The following is an 11,224-nucleotide window of genomic DNA, read 5'->3' on the forward strand; positions in this document are numbered from 1 at the left end:
GAATATGTTTAGAGGTTCCATCCCAAGCACTATATTTCAAAACATGACTTCTCTTCAACACCTTGCTCTTTCATGGAATTCTTTCCGAGGTCCCATCCCAAGCACTATATTTCAAAATGTGATTTCTCTCCGGCACCTTGATCTTTCAACTAATTATATCCATGGTCCCATCCCAAGCACTATATTTCAAAACATGACTTCTCTTTGGCACCTTGATCTTTCATGGAATTCTTTCCAAGGTTCCATCCCAAACACTATATTTCAAAACATGACTTCTCTCCAGCACCTTGATCTTTCAACTAATTGTATCTATGGTCCCATCCCAAGCGCCATATTTCAAAGCATGACTTCTCTTCTACACCTTGATCTTTCATGGAATTCTTTCGGTGGTCCCATCCCAAGCATTATATTTCAACACATGACTTCTCTCCAGCACCTTGATCTTGCATCAAACCTTTTCAACTCTTCAATACCAAGGTCATTTGATAACTTGAGAAGTCTTATCGATCTCAATTTAGAAGAAAATCTTTTGCAAAGCATTGAAGGAGGTTTGTTCACTTTCCTGATGAACAAACCATTCCTTGAGTCACTATCTTTGAATTATAATGAACTTCGTGAGGAGATATTTTCAGTTGAGGCAAATTCTTCGGGGCTTACCGGGAAAAACTTAGAGCGATTGGAGATAAGTAATAATTTTCTTCAGGAAGCTTTGCCAGATTGGTTGGTGCAATTGAAAAACCTGAAAATACTTGACTTATCAAATAATCAATTACATGGAACCATCCCGTCATCATATGGTTGGCTATGCTTGGAAGAACTTGTTCTTTCTAATAATCAGTTGACCGGGAATATTTCAGAGGCATTAGGAAGATCGCAAGTCTTATCAACTTTAGATCTCAGTAATAATCTTCTAAATGGCACCATTCCTCATAGTCTAGGGCAACTTCAAGATCTTTACCATGTAGATCTTTCAGCAAATTCCTTGAGAGGAATACTTTCTGAAATCCACTTCTCCAACCTCTCGAAGCTATCGTACTTAGATATTAGCAACAACAATATAGCTTTTGAGGTGCATTCCGACTGGATACCGCCCTTCAATTTGTTGTACATTCGGATGGTGTCTTGCAAGTTTGGAACAGAATTTCCGCGATGGATAAGATCACAAGTCGAGGCAACAGAGATACTTTTGTCCAATGCCTCCATCACCGGAGCTCTCCCAAATTGGCTAGGTCTCATGTCGTTCTCCTACTTGAATCTCTCTTACAACCAAATAAATGGATCTATGCCGAAATTTTCTTCTAATTTGTACTCATTAGATCTCTCTCACAACTCAATCTCAGGACCTATTCCACATGATATTGGCCGGGCGATGCCTAATTTGAATTCCTTGTATCTGAATGATAATCTCTTTAGTGGTCCAATGCCAACCTCATTCTGCGAGATAGGATTGGAAGTGTTGCACCTTGGAAGGAATGAATTAGTAGGCAAAATCCCTGCATGTTGGCAGGATAATCCTATGATTCTCCTTGATTTATCATCCAACAAATTGTCTGGAGTCATACCAAGTTCTTTGGGAAATTCAATTGGGCTTCGGTCAGTACACTTGAATAACAACGGTCTCCATGGAGAAATTCCAGCAACTATGAACAATTGCAAGAACTTGGTGATTTTGGATGTTGGCGAGAACAAAATCTCTGGAAGTGTTCCACATTGGTTTGGACCAAGCTTTCAATTTCTACAGATTCTTCGACTGCGAGAAAACATGTTCAATGGTAGTATTCCTTCACAGCTATGCTCACTCTCTGCATTGCAAATAATGGACCTAGCAGTGAATAATTTGACAGGAAAGATTCCAAATTGTCTTGGCTATGTGAAAAGTATGAAACTGCAAAAAAGCACATATGAAGGAAACTCGCTCTCCCCTGCTTCTAAGCCTGCACCTTTGGAGAATCCTACTGCCATCCCTCCGACAAATTGGAATCAAATGCATGTGGAACAGGTCGTGAAGGGGATAGACCTTGACTACACAACACTTGATCTACAGCTTATGGTCAATTTGGATCTCTCGAGTAATAGATTGATTGGGCCGATCCCTAAAGAGCTTACCTTGCTCTCCAAATTGCGAGGCTTGAACTTATCCCGCAACTTCCTTTCTGGAGGCATCCCTACTATGATTGGAGACATGGAATCGCTTGAGTCACTTGATCTTTCGAATAATCACCTTTCAGGAACAATCCCACAAAGCTTTTCTGCGTTTACATCATTGAGCAAACTAAACTTGTCACACAACAATTTCACGGGGCCAATTCCCAAAGGAAATCAAATCCAGACCCTTGATGATCCTTCCATTTATGTTGACAATCCTCTACTTTGTGGCGATCCTCTACAAAAGAAATGCCTAGGTGTGGAGGCCCCTCAAGCACCAAAAGAAGATACCGATGAAGAAGGTAAGCTTGAAAAGGTGATGTTCTGCGTAGTCATAATGCTTGGGCTTGCGATTGGGTTTTGGGGAGTTATTGGAGTTCTGGTGTACAAGAAGAATTGGAGACACATGTACTTTGACTATGTGGATCGTAAAATAGACATGATCTACGTGATCATTGTAGTGAAGGCATCCAAGTTGAAGAGGAAATTGAGAAGAGCATAACAAGCCTGTTCTCCACATCAATCAGTCCAATCCTTCATTGATCTTGTGAAGTTCTATCTTTCTTGTTCAGGCAGAATCATCTTTGTAGTTGGCTTTTTTCTCCTTATGAGTAGTAGCCAATATTTTATCTTCTTCAGTTACAAGCTTGTCCAAGCAAGCAAATCATGTCATTTTGTGATTTAGTGTTGAGCTCTTTCGCAGTACTTCATGTTATTATTCTCAAGATATCATTTTGCCTGTCGATGATTTAATACAATGTTAACAATTCCATTTCATCCTGTTTATGCTTTTGCTGCTGATGGCATGTTGAGGGTAATACAACATCAGGACATGAAATTGTTAAGTAAGAGACGAGTTTTTTTATATCGTTTTATCTCGTGATTTGAAGTGCTCGATTATTCTTGTGACTCTCTTGTCTTTTGACTGACTGCTATCCTTCTTTCAGATAAATCGGAATACATGAGTTGATTCACTTTTAAGGGGGCAATCTTATCAACTGCTCCGCAAACTGTGAAAGTATCTGGCATTTAATTGACCCATCATATGTTGTTGCAGCTGATGGAAAACGGCAGTGTCATTCCTCATATGATCACTGAAGTGCCTTTAGCCTATGAAATCTTTACTTGGGAACGGCAGGTTATTGTTTTGTCTTTATCTTTTACATATCTGGACATTCAAAAATATTCTTGTAGGCCTCAAACTCCTCATAATGAACGAGCCGAATCTATATATATATTGAATGGCTGAAAGATTTGACCCAAGAGAACATTCTTGGGCCAAAATTGGAAGCTTGACCACAAAGAGGGACTGCCATTCGCTGGTCTCGCTGAATAAAAAACTGTAAGTATACCTGTACGTTCCTTTTGATGCCAGCTGTTCAATTTTATATGATGATATTTACCTATAAATGCTGGAAAAGCATGTCATATTTTTCCTTGACCTGGACATGATTCTGTTTCACGTCTGTGCTTCTCGTGTATCAAGTATTTTCTCACAACGTAAGTCTAATAAAACAAATTCCTTGGAGTTTCCCTTCTCCTTCCGTTCTGCTACCATAACTATAGGACAGAAATGCATAATTAGTTTTTTTTCCAGTAATTCATTTAGCTGGTCATTGTTTCAACTGTAAATTAAGTAAAGCTACCTGTACTCTGCTCAACTTCTGAGTTTTAGTTTTTCACGAGCATTGTAAGTGTATGATCCGCGTCAAGATTGTTGGATGGCTGGGGAGCTGATGAATTGTGCTAGAGGGTATTCTGCTGCTGCTGTCCTTAGCGAGTCGATATATGTGATCGGAGGTGTAAAAGCTGATGAAAACATCGTAGGCACAGTGAATTTCTGCACCCCTCCATTTTGTACGTCGTGATTCAGCATAATTTTCAGCAGGCATTGGATTCACTCTGAGTCCTCAAATTGTGTCAACCAAACTGCTCATCCGATTTACTTCTGGAGCGTTGTTTAACCCATGTCTTGACTGGTATCGTCACAGGTTGAATGTTACAAGAAGGGCCAAAGTTGGCGCGAAACGTCTGGGAGAGGCATGGGGCAAAGGTGTTTCTTGTCTGCCATCGTCCTGTGAGAGGAGGCTTCTTTTAGCAGAAATGTTTCCTCTTTTTTTTTTTTTTTTTTTTTTTTTGACAGGTGTTGCAGATATCTTTTGACACATGAAGTTGATCGGTGTTGGAGAGACGTTGTGTTTAATGTTCAAAACTAGGGGGAATAGAGAAAGATGGATAGGAATGTACAGATGAATTCGAGCTTATTCATATCACAAGAGGCCTTCTTTTGTTTTGTTGCACTTGCACTCTTAGTTAAAAGCAAATGCATATAATTCTGTCAAAACTCTTTCCTAAATCTTGACCACCATTGATATGGACCTCCTTTCGTGAATAATCAAGAGTTGTATATTCCAACTTCTTATGCTCTCCTCCAAGCTTCATTGATCATGGCTCAGGTTATCCCACCGCATGTGGGGAGAATTCAATTTCAAGCAAGTAGTTGCTCATGTCATGCCCATGTTGGACTTTACATCATGCTGTCTTACATGTTCTTTACATAACATTCCTATGCACACAATTCCCATCTTAGAAATATTGGAACTTCCCATGAATAGATGTTTCAATGCACATCTAAGATATTTAGGTCGTACTATCATTTAATTGCTATATTTGCACGTTTATTTTCAATAGGTCGTATGACATAAATTGGACAAGATAAAAATCATATCTTGCACACTAGTAATTTTAAATTGAGTGGTCATTAAAAAATTTACAGAAATATGTCTAGGGGTAAATTTGAAGAAACTTGGATTTAGAGAAAATTCCAAAATAGGCCCAAGGTACTATCATTTTCTCAAATAAGGATCCGAAATGTATCTTGTCGCAAATAAGGGTTTAAAGTGCAATCACTTTATAAAATAAGGGCATGAAGTGGATATTGTTTCAAATAATGATTCGAAGTGCTTATGTTTATTTCAAACAAGGCCCTGACTTTTCGGCGGTCAAGGACATTTTCGTCATTTCCCTTTTTTCTTTCCTTTTTTATGGTTCTTCTTCCTTCTTCGCTGATGGCAGATTGGTCATCGGTGATGCTTGTAGAGGCTTGGGCAAGGGTCGCCCTCGCTTGATCTAGCGAGGGCCACCCTTGCCGGCCATAAGTGAGGGATTGCCTCACTTGGGTGAGGCGACCCTTGCCCTAGGGAGGCCGGACCTCGTGGCCATCAGCAAGGTCGACCCTCGCTAGCCTTAGGCGAGGTCGACCTCACTAGATTTGGTGAGGGTGGTTTTGACATGTTGATTTTCAAGTTCTGCTTTTGATTAAATAAGTTGGGCTTTTCATTGATGCACCAATAGTTCTTTTTTCCGAGTTGGCCACTTACGAGATAACTAGCCTATTAGGTGAAGTCGTTAATGGATTTTAACGTAATAGACTTGAGAATTCGACCAAGAATCGACTGCTCGACCATGCTAGTCTATAAGGGTCATTACGGCACTGTCGAAATCAATCAAAGATCAGAGATAGGTCGATTCGACCGAGATATGTGATCAAAGAATGGGTGATTCCACTTGATTGCAAAATTCTCGCCGATAGACATTAGATCGATTTTTTTGTCATTTTGGTACCCTATGTCCATATTTGAAATATCGAGATTTTCACGACAATCGAGAGTCGTCAATGTGTCGAAAATGTACAATGTGACTCAAAAAAATCAACCATGGGTCAATTGCACTAAAAATTCCTAAAAACTACACGATAGGTTAGGTTACACTAAAATCACGTCAGATTGAAATTAACCAGGAATTTGAACCCAATTTCAGAAATTGAAAATTCTGTCATGTCATGATTTATTTTAGGAATATCAACTCATCCTTCAAAGAATTTTCGGCGAGTTCGGGAGTTTTATGGAAAATCAATTCAGATGATTTGGAAAAGAAAGGAAATTCGGAGGGGCCAAATTGAGGGAATTTTTGGCCTCCTTAGTAAGCTATTTAGTGAAGGGAAATTGTGGAATTTGCGTGGGCTTCCTCCTCAACAAAATTGGTCACCAAATTAGAGAGATTGGTGAAGAAATTGAAGTCCAAAGTGATGAAATTAGGAGGCTAGTATGGGAGCTGCAACATTTGGCACCAAAGTGGATTATTTGTGAAATTATCAAGCAAGAAAGTAATAGGGGACCGAGCTTTAATGAATGGATAAGTTTATTTGACTTCCCCCTCCCCCTCCTCAATCTTCCCTCTCACGTTTGCTGCCCCCCTCTCCTTCGGCCTCTCCCTCGCACACCAGGTGATCGAACCCCTCCCTCACAGCTTCTCCACTTGAAGCTCGACTTCTCCACTTTCACGCTGCGTCTCCACCGATCTTCAATCCAGCTGCCACTCGTCCGCTCCTCCAGGCATTAACTCCAGCAGCGTCCCCTCTCCTTCGTCCACGACACCACCCACCGAGAACCAGCTATTGCCCTCTTCGTTGCCAGCTGCCACACGCCCCCAACAGCAGCACCGTCGAAGCTGCTTCTTCCCTTGCAGCTTCACCATCTTTGTCTCCATCGGTCAAATTCCCCAGCAAAACCCCACTGACGTTGACTCCTCCACGTTCCTTCCACTCACGTCACAGCAACAGCAGCTTCCCCTAAGCGACGTCCCACCCCACCAAACGAACGGCCACCAACTCCATCGCAAGCCCCTCTTGTCCGCAGCAGCTTCACGTCCAGCGAACATGTCTTGACCAGCTCCTTCGCCGATCAACCAGCACCTCCGCATGTCCGTTTAGCAGCACCCCCATCAGTCACCACCACCCCTGTCGTCCGCCAACAGCCACCGAGACCAGCTCAGCTCCCTCAAGCAAAATCAAGACCGAGCAGAGCAGAATTCCAGTCAAGCCGTGAGACTTGTGAGGCCATTTTCAACCTCTTCCGGGCCTCGTCGGGTGTCGCCGCTTCGCAGTTTGTTGCCCGTCTCCGCATTGCCGTCGCCGTGGACTCACCAGATCGCTAAACCAATGAGTTTACTCACTAAACTCTATTTATGGAGTTAATGATGCTTAAGGGTTGATTAGTTTAGGCTAAGTATGGTTTAGGTGGTTAGTTAAAATGAATTAGCGATTTAAATATTCGTTTGTGTATGTTAGGTGGTTAGAACGGATTAATTAAGGACTAGATAAGTTGTATTAATTATCTAGATTGGTTCGCAAATTTTCCGAGCCCGTATTTAATTAAGCATTTCCGGCCTAAGTTTCTATTTATGGCATTTAACTATATATATTTAATTAATTTTAGTATTTATTTAATTATTTATTATTTTCCGGGAATTATATCAGGATAGCTGGTGACCGGAATTTCATGCTGATTGCAATGGTATGCTTCATTTATTTAATTGAGTTTTGATTTATGCGAATTGAGTGTAAATTGTATATTTGGGTATTTATCTCAAAATTGAGTAATTTCTGTATTTTAATCAGAAAATACCGGATGTCGGTTTATAATGTCAAAAATGTGTTTATGGACTATTATAATTAGTGGGATCTTCTAAAAGAAAGATATTGAAATTTTGGCTCAGGCCGACTGTATATCCATACATGATTATTTTATCGGGTATTTTTAACACAATGAAAATAGGTGAAGCACATTATTTTAATTGAAGAGTTTGAGTGCAAAGCATAGTGTCCTTGGTCGGGATTGGATTATCGTGTGCTAGTTAAGAGAATTCATCACCCGCTGTGTGATAGATAGATCTGCTGTGTGTCAGTTCTGCGTGTGATGGTTAGATTCGCCGTGTGACGGATAAATCCACTGTATGACGGTTAGGTCGTGCCTGTGTGACCGTAATCAATTGAAATGCATGATAGGTCATGCCTGTGTGACTGTGATCAATTGGAATGTATGATTGAATGAGTTATATACATTGGATTATGGGACAAAATTATGTGACACAGTATAGGACGTGTTATAACAATTTGGTCTCATAATCGAGACCTCTGTGGTAGATTGATGGATTGATTGACTGAGATGTGGTGATTGACGAAGATGTGATTTGATACGCTCCAATTGACCGAGTGTTATTACTGCACATAGGTGATATATGAATTGTACTGGCGTGCAGGAAGGAACTGAGGCAAAGGTAAGTCATCTATCTTGTGTGTGAACTAGATGGCTTTTAGGCGTATTTCCTTCTTAGTCGGAGTTTAAGGGGTGAACTTGCTGAGACATTATCTCACCTTGTCGTGAGCTCAACTTTTTAGGTCCATAATGTGAAGAACTCGGAGCTTGAGGCGGAAGGGTCAGGAGCATGGGTGGCTCAGAAGTTCTTTTTGAAGATAGACCTCCTATACTTAGACCCTAGAGTTGGCCTCTATTTGTAAACCGGATTGTTTATAAAAGCTGTGTTGATTGATTTGAAATTTGTTGTCCTGCTTTTTTATCCCATGTTTGTTGTGGTTAGGGGATTAGGAATTCGCTTTCGCATGTACATTAAAATGAATGAGTCAACAATGCATCCTAGGACGTCACAAAATTTTATCGACCACTGAGGGATGGGCACACGCTCGAGGTTCGGGGCGTGATAGTGGCCTTGCTCGTGGCCGGTGCTGGTGAGGGTCGGCCTCACTTGAGGTTGGTGAGGGCTCGCCAACCTTGCCAGCCGTTAGTAAGGGCCGACGAGGGCCTCCAAGCCTTTGCCCGCAGCTAGGGAGGGCTTGATGGCCCTCGCTTGCCGCAGGCGAGGCCACCCTTGCCATATCTAATGATGTCACGCCCGAACCCCGAGCACGTGCCCATCCCTCTTTGGTCAATAAAATTTTGCGACTTCCCGTGAGACGAGTCACCGACCCTTTCATTTTATTACACATGTGAAAGCGAATAATAAATCCCCTGACAATAACCATCTCGAGATAGAAAAACAAAACAACAGATTCACAACAAACATGCTTTTATATTCACATAGAGTCATGTACAAGGTCTAGGACCAAAAGACTACAAAAACTAGCCTTTCAAAAAGAAGCAGTCCTAACTGACCTACGCTTCCGATCACCTCCTCTCAGCTCTAAGTCCTCCACTCGACGACCCTGAAAAATTTAAGCCCACGACAGGGTGAGATATAAATCTCAGTGAGTTTGCAAGCTAAACCCCAATTAGGAGGGAAATACGCCCAAAAGCAACTAATCAGACAATCACACATTTAACATGGAGGACTTACCTCGCCTCAGTTCCACCTTGCAGGCCAGTACAATTCAAATACTCAATTAAACAATTCAATTCAAATCCACCATCAATTAGTCAATTCATTCGACTCCATGTCATCAATGTCATCCATAAATTCTGTTGATTCAAACACTGCTCGCCTAAGCTGAAATAGATATACTCATATATCATTGCTCCCTAGAGTTGATGTCTAAAATTTGCTCACCAAAGCTGCTAGACCAAATAATGCTCACCGAAGCTGCTAGAGATCTATAATGGTATTAATGCTCCCCGAAGCTGTTATAGATCTATATTGCTCACCTAAGCTGAAATGGTACTTAAAACCCACTTTAAGTGTCAACACCCGACACCCGGTATTTTCTAATTAAAATACCTATATATCACAATCATTACTCAATTCAACAATACAGCATTCAATTGCAGAAACTAAACACACCATTGAAATCAACACGAAATTCCGGTCACCGACTATCCCGGCCTAATTTCCATAAAATAATTATTTATTAATTAATTAATTTCAAAAATTAATTAATTAATTAATTCAAATTAATTTCTAAAAATACTAACCTAGTACAAAATTAATAAATTTAATACCAATACAGACTCGGAAAATTCCCGAACCATTCTAGATAAATAGTACAATTTATTTAGGCCTTAGCTAAACCATGCTAACCACCTAACATGCTCGATTAAATAATTAAATTTCTAATTTAATCTAACTAACCAACTAACTCCTAATTAAATAAATCTAAACACCCCTTAGACGTCATTAGCCTACTAAGAAGGGTTTAGTGCATAAACTCACTGGTTTATTGGGGAAACCGATTTACCGTGACGGCCGAACTTGGGCTTGCGACGACACCCACGGGCTTGGACTGGGCCTAAACTTGGCCCAACAAATCTCAGCCCAAATCTGAGATTTGCTTTTGAATTGGGCTGGACCCGAAGCAGGCTGACTTCTCGAGTTTGGGCTGCTGAATTGGGCTTGCTGTGGCTGGGCTTCACTGGAGATGCTGGGCCGAATTGCTGCTGAAACTAGAAGACGTGGACTGGTGCTCCTGGGCGGAACTTGGGCCGGAAATGCGGTCTTCAAATGGACCAGATTGTTGGGCTTGCGAGTGGTGCAGTCCGAAGCAGCAAGGGAGACGATGCTGAGGACGCGTGGGTCGGCCGACTGAAACTGCTGGCGAGGGTTGAAGCTGCTGCTGTCGAATGGTGGAGCTGCGGCGTTGACTGGATGCGGCAGCGGGACGTCGCGCTGCTTCGTGAGTGGGGCTGACGTGCGGCGTTGAAGGCCGCGTGGAGGAGGAGTCAACAATGGGGCTCAGCGGGCGAAGAGTTGACTGATGGAGCTGAAGACGCGGACGTGAGCTGGCGGTGGGGATTCGGTGGTCGTCGCTGGATTGGAGGAAGCTGCGTCGGTCTTCTTTGCTGATGATTGATAAGGCTTCAACTGTTGACTTGGGGATTTCGGTGGATGGAGGTTTTACGGGGTTGACCCAGCAAATGGAAGAAGTGGACGCGTGGGAGTGGCAGCTCGGTCGGTCGAAGGTGGGATAGAGCGGGTGAGTGGCTTCGCTGGCGATATAGCAGCTTCGGTTGCTGTGAGGGAAACAAAATGAAAGTGAAGACAGAACGTGAACAGAAAAGATGAGGGGTATTCGGGGCAGCTGGATGGGTGGAGTGTGGGCGTTGGTCTTCACCACAGCTGCAGGGACAAGAGGGAGCGGTGAGGCGGTGCTTCGGCTGAGCAGAAAAATGAAAGGAGAACAAGAGCCGCTGATTTTTGGTGAAGGTCGCGTGTAGACGAAGGGAGAGAGAGGCGGCTAATCTTGCGTGATGGAGAAGTTGCCGAGGGAGGGAGTCAACATGTTTATCCCCAC

At 42.2% G+C, this 11,224-nt stretch overlaps 1 protein-coding gene across 1 annotated transcript; it reads left to right on the forward strand.

The window, feature by feature from the left end:
* Positions 1 to 418: 418 nt before the first annotated feature.
* Positions 419 to 2,647, forward strand: LOC120295787 (receptor-like protein EIX2). The gene has a single exon (XM_039317355.1). The coding sequence runs from the start codon at positions 419 to 421 to the stop codon at positions 2,645 to 2,647; it is 2,229 nt and encodes a 742-aa protein (XP_039173289.1).
* The last annotated feature ends 8,577 nt before the right edge of the window (positions 2,648 to 11,224 follow it).

Source organism: Eucalyptus grandis, chromosome 1 (genome assembly GCF_016545825.1).
Source record: "Eucalyptus grandis isolate ANBG69807.140 chromosome 1, ASM1654582v1, whole genome shotgun sequence".
Classification (NCBI taxonomy): Eukaryota; Viridiplantae; Streptophyta; class Magnoliopsida; order Myrtales; family Myrtaceae; genus Eucalyptus; species Eucalyptus grandis.

Coding starts and splice junctions, on each gene's coding strand:
- LOC120295787 (XM_039317355.1), top strand. CDS start 419: ATGACTTCTCTCCAGCACCTTGATCTTGCATCAAACCTTTTCAACTCT.